Consider the following 13,045-nt stretch of genomic DNA (forward strand, 5'->3'; position numbering starts at 1 on the left):
AACAACATAAACATATAACTCCATGTTGTACTTAATAATGACAGCATAATTTTACCTGATAAAGCGTTTGGTTTGATAGAAAGTTCCAGTCCACACTGCTCTGCGGTGTATGTGAGCACAACCAACTAATTGTGAAATAAGATCCACAATAACGATGATCAAGCAGAGGCGAGGGAAGTAAGATAATAGTCACCTCGAGGGAGAACAACAAAATACTGCAGTTTATGTAGTAAATATCTCCTAGAAACTGTTAAATAAAATGCAGATTCCTCTAAAACTAAGACGGTACGCCATGTTGTGACGTAGCTGAAGACACCCATAACACAAGAAGGGGCGGGGGACGAGGAGCGAGCATGGCCAGTCAAGAGGTGTGTATAAAGGAATACTTACGTGTATGTTAATGGGTCTACAATGGCACTTTACGGTCACACAAATTTGACGTCAGAGCACCAGCAAAACATGACTTTTGGTTTGTATCGTAATAAATCGTATACCTAAGATTGTCAAATGTGAATTGCCGTAGCAAAGATGACAGAATGAGTAGCGCATGCGCAGAAAATGGGGACGACGTGAATTAGGTAGGGACCGTGCGGAGTCATGAAAGTGTTTGTAAACAACTCACTCAGTAGGTAAAGCTGAATCAATTCGCGAACTGTTCACCACAAGGCTAATTTGGGTCAACCAGCACAGTTATATGATGAGGCTTGTATGCTTTTCATCCTCTAGACTCTGTAAAACACTGTGTTTTGGCAACCCCGTGAGCTAACAAGCACTGTCGTTGTAATAACATTAGCTTTTCCTGCTGGGGTGTCAAAGCTTTTGCGGTCATGTTGTTAGCTATAAATATGCTATGATGCTAGTTAGCTGAATTATGTTGTTTTTTTTCAAACGCCAGTGTCTGGAGATCAAGGAAATGTTTAAAATCCTCTCACTTATGAACGTCTATATAAGTCGATAACCCCGAACAGCCACATTAGGCGATCTGTTATTTGTCTTGACTTGCCCTTTTGTAACTTGGATAGAAATATACAGCTGAAGACCCCTTTAAAAAAAACGTGTGTGTAAAACTAAGCCATTGGTCGTCTTTACATGTAATGAATAACACGTTTTCTTCTGTGTTTTATTTCATGTAGGTTCTGCGAACTGGAGTCAGATCAAGTCCTAGACGTACACCTGGCTACATCCTTCCTTATTTTACATTACACTACATGTTTTGATGTTTTTAGATCAACAGGATGACAAAGCGCTAGCAACAAGTACCAGCTTAATGGAAAACCTTCTCATGTTCTAAATTTTCAGCAAATCGTAATCATTATATTAAGATGCCGTGGCCATTTTCTGAGTCCATCAAAAAGCGGGCTTGCAGGTACCTTCTCCACCGGTACCTGGGGAATTTTCTGGAGGAGAAATTAAGTCTGGACCAGCTAAGCTTAGACCTTTATCTGGGCACTGGGACACTTGCTCAAGTGCCATTGGATAAATGGGTATGTTTTTTTCTGTTTAAGATGGATATGAAGACAGAATAAAATCTAATATATGTTTGTTTTCCCCCAGTCACTGAATGAACTCCTGGAAACTGCAGATGCTCCCTTTGAGGTGATTTCAGGCTTCATTCAGACCATCTCTCTAACTGTTCCTTGGGCAGCCCTTCTTCAGGAAAACTGTGCACTTGAAGTGAAAAATTTAGAGTTGGTTTTCAGACCCCGACCTAGAGTTGGTAAGAATAAACTGTGTCTTTGATATCTTAGTTGTTAACTTGTTGTATTTGGGAGTAATTTGGCTCATAAAATACATGTCTTATCCAGCATCTGGTGTAGAGCCTATGAACTGGTCGAGTTTTATGACAAGTAGTATGCAACTTGCCAAAGAATGTTTGAGTCAGAAACTCACGGATGACATTGGGGAGAGTTTCCAACCATTTGAAGGCCTTGAAAAATTTGCTGAAACAATAGAGACAGGTAATTCTTTAGCATACATTTTTTGTTAGCTTTTTATTAAAATGCAATGTGTATTAATTACATTTTATATCGCTTTCATAATTTTCCAGTTCTCAGAAGAGTAAAAATGACATTTTTAGATACTGTTCTTAGACTTGAACACATTCCAGAAAATTCAAAAACTGGAATTGCGCTTGAATTAAGGATCAACAAGTGAGTTAATTCTGCTTTAAATAATTATTCTACAGCTGAGGTATAACAATTAAGCATTCTGTTTGTGCTCTACTTATTTTGAAATGAAGGATTGTCTACTTTGATGAAAGTGATGAAGAGAGTTCAAGTGTCAACGTACATCAACCAACTACATTTGCACACAAAAAGCTGCAGATGGAAGGCCTCACAATATTTTGGGATGAATTCTCTGATTTGTCCCGGGGCGGTTGTAAATCTTCACCTACTCCTGTGGTCAGTGTTGTAATCGATTGATTTGTAAAATAAATTTAACTCTATGAATACATATTTATTTACTTTTCATTTCGTTAGGAAACTGAGCCAAAGTTGTCTCCAAGCTGGAATCCTAGAATAATTTGTGAGCCTCACCCCCAGTTTACAGAGCCAATATCCTCTGCAACAAATTTTGAACCAGTCCAAATCGGCAGGCTTATGGGTAAACTGGAGCTGTCTATCACTCTGAAAAATAACCCTGCTATGCCTGGAGCGAAGGTGACTGATATTGAAAGGATTACAAAATTCATAAACTTTACTGTATGAATCAGCCCATTTATTTCTATTTATGTATATTTTTTCAGCTGCATGTTGTTGGTGATATCAACACATTTACTTTACTTCTGTCACCACGACAAGTGCATCTTCTTCTTGACATGTTTGGAACATTTTCTGGCCGAGGTTAGTTGACGTTTATTGGTGATAAATGTGATTTAAATGAAAATTAGACATTATCTTTATTTTAATTCCTTATAAGTTTCTCAAGAATGGGTTAAGGACAGAAAAAACCGACCCATACAACAGGAGGACGAATATCGTCTTCATATGGAACTTAATCGCTGTCTAAAGAAAGACACCATTGCTGCTGGAACAGATCATGAATTGTTTGAGAGCCAGACTGCCAAAACGGTTTCCAGTCGAGGTTTGGTTTACATTTTGTCATATTGGCTTAAATTTCCTATTGTCAAATTGAATTTGCCTTCTGTGTGCAGATGATGTGTTCTTCTCCATGGCTGACATGGACATGTCTCACAGTTTATCATCCCTTCCTCCTTTGGGTGAACCACCTACAGTAGACTTGGACTTGTCTCTCAACAGTAACTATTCTGCTTCTTCTAGAGGATCCCCTTCTGGCAATGCAACGGTATGTTCCACCAGCACAGCAGTCCTTCTATTTGTTTGAAGAAAAAATGCAACTTAAGAACAAATAGCAATTTAGTAACGTGTTTTTTATGTTGCAAGGTTTCTTGGGATGACTATATGGATGTACCACGACAAAAAGAGAAGGCAACCCATGAAACTCCTGTCCAATCCCGGGACTCGCACATTTCTCAAAACTTACCCAGACAGACCTGTAGGTATCAAAGCTAGTCGAAGAAAATATATACTGGTACACATTTTGCTGATTGGTAAACTCATTGTTTTGACTTGTTTGTTTAGCTCATCCCTCCAAAGCCTGTGGTGATGAGTCAAGACCAGAGCTGGTGCTAAAGCTAACACTGAGCAGTCTCGCGGTCGCAGTCCTCCACATTGACCCACTGCCATCACCAAATGCAGCTCCTTGTCCTCTTGGTCCAATAGCTGCCCACTTTTTTGGTACAGTTGGACAAGGCCAGCTTGACCATGTGTCTTTCTTTCAGTCCCGAACTGTGTTTAACAACGCTTGTCCACATGACCACCTCAGGTGAGCATAAAATATCTACCTCACATTACCCAAAGCTGTGAGGAGTAGGATTATTTTGACTTGTTCTTGTGTATGCAGGTTGGTGGGGCATGGTCTGAAGATAAGTTATGAACATTATCAAGGCTCTAACTTGCACACATATAGCACAGATGTTTCCCTCAATCAAATGGAGCTTTTGGAATGTCTATTCCCTTGTGAGGCTGGTCACAGTGGTTTACAAAGAGGTGTTCAGTATACAGAGGTTAGTCTCTCCAACAAGTATAACAAATACACTGTGTTAGACCAAGCCTGTATGTTTACATACAGAGTGCATGCAATGAAATCATGTTTTTTCTGATTTATCTGCCACACTTAAGCTCCTGACATTTGACACCACAGCCAATGCTGAGGCACAGCTCACCACATGTCTCCACCTGCTCTACAAACTGGCTGAGCGCCGAGGCCCTCAGGTAAAAGCGGCATCCTAAACCACAAAGATTCCCACGCAAACTATAAAACACCCATCATTATTATCTGTTGCTATTTATATGTGCAGGGAGGCCAAGTGCGTCTGAGCACCATCCCTAGAAAAGCTGACATTCTGGTTGAGCTTGGCCGGGCACACTCTGAACTTGATATAAGCATTGTTGATCGTCTGAACTCCTTACTGCAGCCTCAGAAACTGGCCACCACAGAAGTGATGGCTTCACATATGTACACATCATATAATAAGCACGTTAGCTTGGTACGGAAATCAAATGTGTTGTGCTATTTTAAGCCATGGGTTACTGTTTGACCAATGAATATAATATCTGATCATTTTGCAGCACAAAGCTTTTACAGAAGTTTTTCTCGATGACAGTCAGACACCTGCAAACTGTCATGTGTCACTGACTGTCACTGCTCCAGTTCTGGGGCTCGCAGTGCGGTTTCCTATTCCTGATTTACGCTCTGATCAAGAGAGGGGTCCGTGGTTTAAGAAATCTTTGCAAAAAGAAATTCTTTACTTGGAGATGGAAGACTTTGAAATGAAAACTGAGTTTAAGGGGGGCAGTTCTCTGGACCAAACAAAGATGGAGCTTACCTTCAGGGAGCTTCTAGGTATTACCTTGTTATCATATGAAAAAATATATATAAATACTCATCAGACTCCCTGACGTACATCACATAAAGTCATATCTCTTTAGGTAAATTTCAAGAAGTGCAGGATCAACCAGCCACACATTTTCTGAGAGTATCAAACACTATGGATGGTGACTTGACAACATCAACAAGTGTGAAATTTGATTGGCCCAGGTTGGTTTATTTCTCAGCTTTTAAACTTAAATTTGTCACATGAGTGACTTTTTTCATAGTTTCTTTAATTTGAGCAGGATTGTGCTGAAGATGAACCCTACAGCGGTGCACTCTATTCTTGAAAGAGTCACTGTTGAGGATGATGAAGGAGCTGAAGATCATTCCCTCGAAGAGGAAGAGGAGGAAGGAGCAGCTCATTCCCTGAAAGATGTTTGTGACTTTGGAAAGCCAGAACCGTCTCCATTTTCTTCCCGTAGAGTTATGTATGAGAATGAAGAGGTAAATTGTATGTGTATTATTGATGGTGGTCAAAGTTAATGCATTAATGCATGTGTTTAATCAAATTCAATGTACACAAGAACAAACTAAAGACCCAGTGTGCTAAAACAAAAATAGGCCCAATATTTTGGTCCTTTTTTTGTTATTCATGCCTTTTTTTAACCAGGAAGTCTCATTGAGATTCAACATCTCTTTTATAAGAGAGACCAGGTTAAGGTAGCAGCCAACACAACCGACACATTACAGTCGTTCACAGAACACTAGAAGACATCAGGCAATGAGGGGCCACGATGCCTTTAGACCTGTTAGGTGGTCATGTCCTTATCAATTGTACTGTTTTTAATCATTCATTTACATTTGTGAATAATTATTAAATTTGCTAACAATGGGAGTTTTATGTTGCAATTAAACATTAACATTGTTTGTGCACATTTTAAATATGATTAATCAGTTTAAATTGACAGTGATATTCAAAGTATGATGCTTTTGGGTGGTGTAAAGTGCTTTGAGCAGGTGCATACATTTGCATGCAGAGCCAAAGAGGACCCCAGCTGATGGATTCAAATGTGTGTTTATGCAAAATTCTGCACACAGAGCTTTACATCGGTTAGCAAAGTTGAATTATTGATTTAGTCAGTTTTGAAGAAAGGTTCATTTTTACAGATGGTTATACCAGGTGATGTGGCTGAGATGACAGACTTTCAAGAAAAAACCATGAACAACTCCAGGTTCATTCTTGAACTCTGCTTTCCTAATGTTCAGTTAGCTCTTCCCAGCAAAACATTTTATGAAAAACTACACAACAGGTACACCGTGATTTTAGTTATGTACATATTCAATACAGAATGTATAGCTGACGGTAAAATAGTTTACAGTAGCTTTTTGTTTTAGAATCAACAATGATCTGCTGTTGTGGGAGCCCACGGCCCCGTCTCCAGTAGAAACAGTGGAGTGCATGCCTTATGGAGTTGGACTCTCTGTTGCCAGTCAGCTGATCAACACCTACACAAAAGACAGCTTTAGCCAGTTCCGCACCACAGGTATAGAAGGTGAGATTTATTATTCATACAATCTCCAATGTAGACCTGGAATATACATTTATTTTGCTTCTGTCTTTGTGTTTTCTCATTTTTGTTCATCATGTCCTCAGATGAGTCCAGTGCGTCGGATGAAGACAACTTGCATTACTACTCCCCCGATTCAGATTTTGGCCTCAGGTCTCGTAAAAAGAAAAAAAACAAGGTGCCGAGTAAGACTTCTCAGAGCTTGTTCTCTGTCATCCTGACTGTGAATCATGGCTTGGTGGCTCTTTACACTGATGCCAAGGTATTTTGATCCTATACAAACGACCATATATATTAAAATATTCAAAATAAAATAAAACATGTTTTTGCAGAAAGACAATACTGTATTGAAGAACAAACATGGGGAATTTTGGCTGGAGATAAAAAATGCTGTGCTTTTTAGTGTTACACAGTATGAGGGCTTTAAAGACCATCACTACATTTGCTTTCACACAAGTAACATTTGCATGCATTACCAAGGTAGATGGAACTCCTACTCATCAATGACCCACATGACCTTGGTTTCGTCTTTAATGCTTATAATGAATGTTTTTAGGACTTGTAGATGGATGCACGACTGGTTCAGACCTCAAACTGCCTAGTAAAACACATCCTCATTGGCTAGAACCAGCCATTTATCAATCTGAGACGTCTCCTGAAAGAACCCCCACCCCTTCAGAGGGCATGGGGCTGGAGGCTCGTAGCATGGTCTCTGTTGCTGTGAAAGTGTCCTCACAGAATGTAGAGCGTAATGTTAAGGTAAGCTACAAATTGTCCTTGTGTTTGTAGTCTTTGGTTTCCACCTTTTTTAGATCGATTCTATTCAATGCAATTGTCTAATACCCCAAATGTACCTACTTTATTGTACAGGAGTTTCTGGTTGCTGTTGGTGTCAGGGGCGCCACACTGCAGCATAGGGTAGTTTCCTCTGGTCTGGGCTGGTATGACCAGGTGAAAGGGACATTTTCATTCAGATGTTAAACTTCATTTTTGACATGTTAACAACAAGCTAAACTAACTGTTTTATTATTGTACGAAATTTACCAGATTGTGGACTTTCTCAACATTTCGGATGAGCCTGTGTTGGGATACGCACCTCCCACTTCTGCTACCACTTTGCATCTACACTTATGGAGCTGTTCCCTAGACTACAGGTTAAGTCCACATCAACATATAATTTATTAATCCATCACGACATACAGTATTTATCAAAATGTCTGGAAGTCTATCATTTCTTTTAAACAGTTAAATAATCATCATTACTGTTATTCCTTTCTTGACAGGCCGCTGTACTTGCCTTTGAGGTCGCTGCTTTTTGTAGAAACCTTCAGCATATCCAGCAGTGTCTCACTAGACCATTTGTCATCTACTCTCAGGTACATTTAGGAGTAAAATAATGCCATCTTCACTACTGATTGTGTTAACTATATGGTTTTATTTCTAGGATTATATTGGATGAGACCTCTTTGTACCTTTCAGATAAAAATAATGCAGTTTCGGTCAATCTTCCTCGTGGTATGCGCGCGTCCTAAACAATTTCTACGTTTAAATATGTAAATTGGAACCTCAAATAATGTGTTTAATTGTAAATTAAACCTTTTTCTGTTTATCATAGACTATGTACAAGTAGTAGACATGGGAACGTTAGAGTTGAGAATCACAGCTGTCAAACCAGTTGTGGATGGAAAATTGGTATGGCTGATTATTATGTGTAAAATGTACAAGTAATTTAACAGATTGTTTTAAAAAAAGAAATGTCTTGTATTTGTTTAGTCTGAGCCCAAATTTGAGCTGCGCTGTTCCAGTGACATCATTCACATCAGAACGTGTTCAGATTCCTGTGCGGCGCTCATGAATCTCATCCAGTATGTGGCAAGCTACGGAGACCTGCTCCCTCCATCGGAACACGAGGCCAAACAAAGCTCAAAACAAAGCACCTCTCAAAAGACAAAGGTTAGAAACTTACAATATTAGCCACCATAAGTCACAATTTTGTTTTACACATTTAAAGATTTTTGTTTGAGCTTCTTTTTCATCAAATATTTCAAATTGTTTTGTATAAAACCTATTTCTGACTTTGCATAGGCCGAGTGTCCCACACGAAGCACAACTCCAATGCCTCTTCTTGCCGACAATGAGCAACAAATTCTCCAAGATCTGATGAGTGAAGCAATGGAAGAAACTGATACCCACCAAACACAAGCGGTCCAACAGAATGGTGAGCATCTGCTCTGAATACATGCTGAAAAACAAGATAGAAACCATCTTGTACAGATCCTGATGTTGCATTTGGGCTTGACCAATCACAGGACAGCATTGTGGTTTGGGCGGGAGCTAAAGGCAAATCCCCCAAACAAACATGGCGATGCGCACAGATGTACTAAATAGGCTAATTTGAGCAGGAATATGGATATTTATGCAAAATCTATATAGAGGGAAGACCTTTGTGCTTAGTGGATGGGGAAGTTGTCTTTACTTTTATCTTAACTGGATTTATTTTCTCTCATGCTGTTGTGATGTGCCTTTTCCTGACTTCAATGGAGAGGTGTCCCATATTGATGATGTCTGTAACTTGACCAGAGTCCTGCACAAATCATTCTGCATTCTACCATGTTACAATGTTCAGCTCGATTCCCTTGATTCATGGTCATCCTTTGCAGGCACACACGAGGAGAGGAACTGCCAACACGAGGCTCCCCAGTCAGACTTATTCCTATTCCCAGATGAGAGCGGATGTTCCAACCAGGATTCAAGTCCCACCTATCCCATGCTACGTTCACCTCTCATTACCCCTGTCCTAAACCTGGCCCAGGAGACCGACGACTTCTGCATTCTGGACTCTCCTGGTTCCAGAGCAGAGGTCAGCACTCTTTGTAATGGTCAAATAACAACCCAAAACTGTTTTTTCTGCATGAACTGTATTGTCTACATGTAATTGGTGTGGCAGGATCGTGATCAGGAGCCAATTGTGAAGAAGCTTTGCTCAGAGCCTGTGGAAATCAAGGATGATCACTTCAGTCAACCGCTGGAAAGTAGTGGCAGTCGTGGAAGTTTGAATTTTCCCATACCAGAGGTGCGCTACCTGATACGAGAGATTTCTGTTGTGTGGCATCTGTACGGTGGAAAAGACTTTGGAAATCCTGGCTTCCCAGCATCACCTGCAAGAAGTCGAGGGTAATCAAAAGAACTTCTGTTACTAATATAGAAATATGTATGTATATGTATGGTTTATGGTCCTATTGTCTTTATAGCTCAACACCCCATAGTTCGCCATCTCAAACTCCTGTAAGGCAGCCCAAGGGTCCAGGAAAGACGGGAGGGGGAAAAGGGAGGAATCCAGACGTCCTGATGGAGATTCAGCTTAGCAAGGTAGGTTTTAGCTGTGTTATGTCTTCAAATAACCCTATGACACCTATTATACAATAACTGTTTGTTTGAACAAAACATTAGGTCAAATTTCAGCATGAGGTGTACCCACAGTCACAAGGGGCTTCTGGCACCACATCAGACCAGCCAGTGTCTCGGCAAGTGTTTGCTGTTCAGGATCTAGAAATACGGGACCGGCTGGCCACCTCGCAGATGAACAAGTTTCTGTATTTGTATTCGAGCAAAGAGATGCCCAGGAAGGCTCATTCCAATATGGTGAAGAAGATATCGATGTGTTTCCTCTTGTCTAATTTTGAAGTCGATTGCTCATTTTAGTCCATTTTGTTTCACAGTTGACCGTTAAGGCTCTCCACATGTGTCCAGAGTCCGGCCAGGCCCCAAAAGAGTGCTGCTTGCGTGTTTCTCTAATGCCTCTGCGCCTCAATATTGACCAGGTAAGTCTCTGCGGATGACTTGTCTGTGCAAATACAGGCGAGTAGGCACTCATACTCAATTGTAATAATGTGTGTTTGTGTCAAGGATGCACTGTTCTTCCTGAAAGACTTCTTCTCTAGTCTCGCTGCAGAGGTTGAGTTTTTCTCTCCACCTGCCCAAGAAGGTACATTTTCATCTTTTCATTTTTAACAAACAGTTTGGCCAAAGGTGTTTAATGATATTTTCTTTAAAGCTCCTAGTGTATCTTCAAAAGTGTCTGCGCCGGAGATCTCATGCTCTTTCTCAAAGCATAGCGGCCTGGACCCTGCACCGATCATCTCCGTCCCTGCTCAGAGACGTTTGAGCCACAATGGTTTCTCCTTAGAGGACGCCCAGGAGACTGAAGCATCTGCACTTCACTTCACTGATCAGCCAATCTTCTTCAGGTATTTTGAAACCCCTGAAGACATTTCCTTTTTAATAGACCTGTTGGTGTAAGCTGTGTGTCGTTTTATCAGAGAGTTTCGATTTACTTCTGAAGTTCCCATTCGTCTGGATTACCATGGGAAGCATGTTGCAATGGAGCAGGTACACAGTGCACTACCAACAGTCCCGAACCCATGTCTGAATAACGGTCTACCCAGGATATTGAATACTTTTCCATCATTTCAGGGAACATTTGCGGGAATCATTATTGGACTCACACAACTGAATTGCTCTGAATTAAAACTGAGGCAGCTCTGCTATAGACAAGGGTATTCTTTTTATAATATCTGTTGAATTTGAAACATGTTTACGTCCATATGACACCAATCTTTTTCAGGTTGTTGGGTGTTGATAAGCTATTTTCTTATGCAATGAACGAGTGGCTGAATGACATAAAGAAGAACCAGCTCCCGGGCCTGCTGGGCGGTGTAGGGCCGATTCACTCTTTGGTACAGTTAGGTGAGTTTAACAAAGGACAACTCTGTTTTCCCTAAATGTGGTGGGATGAGCACTTATAATTATGCAAATGCTACACTCACATCACAAAACAAAAATATGTTTTCATTACAACTGTATCTAATGACTTAGCACTCAATTACACCATTCTCATCTGTTTTTAGTACAGGGATTCAGGGATTTGGTGTGGCTTCCTATTGAACAGTACAGGAAGGACGGTCGAATTGTCCGTGGGTTCCAGCGAGGAACTGCTTCTTTTGGGACTTCCACAGCTATGGCTGCCCTGGAGCTTACCAATAGGATGGTGCGAACAATTCAGGTAATGCCACATACTACTATCAAAAGTAGAATTGCTCTGATGTGTTGCTAATTATCCGGATTGTACTTTAGGCAGCAGCAGAGACCGCTTATGACCTGGTGTCTCCGGTTCCCGATGAACGAGACACAAAGAAAATTAAACGGTTTTCCCATTATGGACTGGCCCATCAGCCAGTGGATCTGAGAGAAGGAGTAGCTAAAGCCTATACTGTAGTAAAAGAGGTATGTTCACATACACGATAATATGTATATTTGAACAGAGGTTTAGAGTTTGTTGTGTTCATAGGGCATCACAGACACAGCTCTTACCATCTTGGACACAGCTACTCGAGAGCATGAGCAGCGAGGCATGACGGGGGCAGTAGGTGGGGTTCTGAGACAACTGCCGCCAGCTGTGGTCAAGCCTCTTATTATGGCTACTGAAGCTACTTCTAATGTTCTGGACGGGATGAGAAACCAAATTCACCCAGATGCCCGCCAAGAGGAATCACAGAAGTGGAGACAGGGGGAAGAGTAAATGGAAATGGCATTTAGCTGATATTATAACGGGTCAACTGGGTGCACAAGTCAACACCAGAGATACATTTGTTGGACATTAAAATTACATTTACGATGGTGTATATAAGATATAGTTCTTGTCACACTTTTGTATACTGTAATATATTGTAATGCTTGTGTTCGCCTAATTGTCCCATCACAGTGCCTTTGTGTTATCAGAATTGTTCAACTGTAAATTAGTGATCATATAATGTACAATGATTTCCATGCAGCACAACAACTTGAAACTGGAAAAGTATAATTTTTTCCTTGATGTGTCACCAGTGGCCACGTTGTTTGCTTCTCTTTTGACCAAGTGTGTGTTTATTTGCTAGAGGGTTACCTCTATACTGTAAGTCCTATGTGTATGCTAGGTCCTCGGTAAGTATTTAAAAGGATGTGTAATGTTTTGACAGTTTTCTAGTGAAACTGTGAGAATATTCCTGCAACATTTCCAACCATTATTTGAGGTCCTACAAGTTGTTTAATTTAATCAATGCTGCTATTTTGTGTTTAGTTTTGTGTACATTCTCATTGTCTAAATGCCCATGTTTGTTTTAAGTCTTAAATATTAGACCTTGTGATAGGTGTGTCATCTCAATTGCGTTTTACTTGTACATATATTTTATGTACAGTAAGTTATGACTTTGTATTGAAGGCATGAAAGGGAAATAAACATTTAAATGCCAAACCTACCTTCTTGGAAGTTGTCTTGTTGCCATGGCAACGTAGCAGGCTAATTGCACATCTTTTACAACACTGCTTTGAAATATGTCTGACTTGACCAATAACCTGAAGAGCCTGTCTTTTGAGAATGGTTTGAAGGTCAGAGTTACTGCATCTGCTCCCTCTGCTGCGCTCAGTCTGCGCATGCGCACACGCAGTCTTTCTCTACAAACTTAAACGTAATGTTAAATGAATTTTCAAATATAACCACGTTGAGGTGCACTCATTTCTGAAAGTCTATCCAAACCCAGTGTGCA

At 40.5% G+C, this 13,045-nt stretch overlaps 1 protein-coding gene across 2 annotated transcripts; it reads left to right on the top strand.

Annotated features, from left to right (window-relative positions):
• The first annotated feature begins 538 nt into the window (after window positions 1-538).
• On the top strand, window positions 539-12,511 carry atg2b (autophagy related 2B). 2 transcript variants are annotated; one of them, XM_072458116.1, is made up of 43 exons: window positions 539-625; window positions 1,134-1,484; window positions 1,555-1,717; window positions 1,806-1,958; window positions 2,048-2,150; window positions 2,240-2,402; window positions 2,481-2,660; window positions 2,747-2,843; window positions 2,920-3,084; window positions 3,155-3,306; window positions 3,405-3,516; window positions 3,603-3,846; window positions 3,925-4,087; window positions 4,203-4,295; window positions 4,382-4,570; window positions 4,653-4,926; window positions 5,013-5,121; window positions 5,199-5,400; window positions 6,064-6,206; window positions 6,292-6,449; window positions 6,551-6,726; window positions 6,797-6,944; window positions 7,021-7,223; window positions 7,335-7,415; window positions 7,512-7,618; window positions 7,748-7,840; window positions 7,909-7,979; window positions 8,080-8,156; window positions 8,238-8,417; window positions 8,550-8,682; window positions 9,125-9,324; window positions 9,412-9,638; window positions 9,716-9,833; window positions 9,915-10,106; window positions 10,184-10,285; window positions 10,371-10,449; window positions 10,519-10,711; window positions 10,784-10,853; window positions 10,938-11,020; window positions 11,089-11,210; window positions 11,372-11,526; window positions 11,598-11,747; window positions 11,812-12,511. In XM_072458116.1, the coding sequence occupies exons 2-43, from the start codon at window positions 1,323-1,325 to the stop codon at window positions 12,040-12,042; spliced, it is 6,216 nt and encodes a 2,071-aa protein (XP_072314217.1). In that variant the 5' UTR covers window positions 539-625; window positions 1,134-1,322; the 3' UTR covers window positions 12,043-12,511. The 2 variants fall into 2 exon arrangements, with proteins under 2 accessions (XP_072314217.1, XP_072314216.1); XM_072458115.1 differs by having other exon boundaries at window positions 553-629.
• Window positions 12,512-13,045: the final 534 nt, after the last annotated feature.

The sequence above is a fragment of the Eucyclogobius newberryi genome, unplaced genomic scaffold, assembly GCF_026437365.1.
Source record: "Eucyclogobius newberryi isolate DKJ021-1_F unplaced genomic scaffold, fEucNew1.0.hap1 SCAF_21, whole genome shotgun sequence".
NCBI classification, from domain to species: Eukaryota; Metazoa; Chordata; class Actinopteri; order Gobiiformes; family Gobiidae; genus Eucyclogobius; species Eucyclogobius newberryi.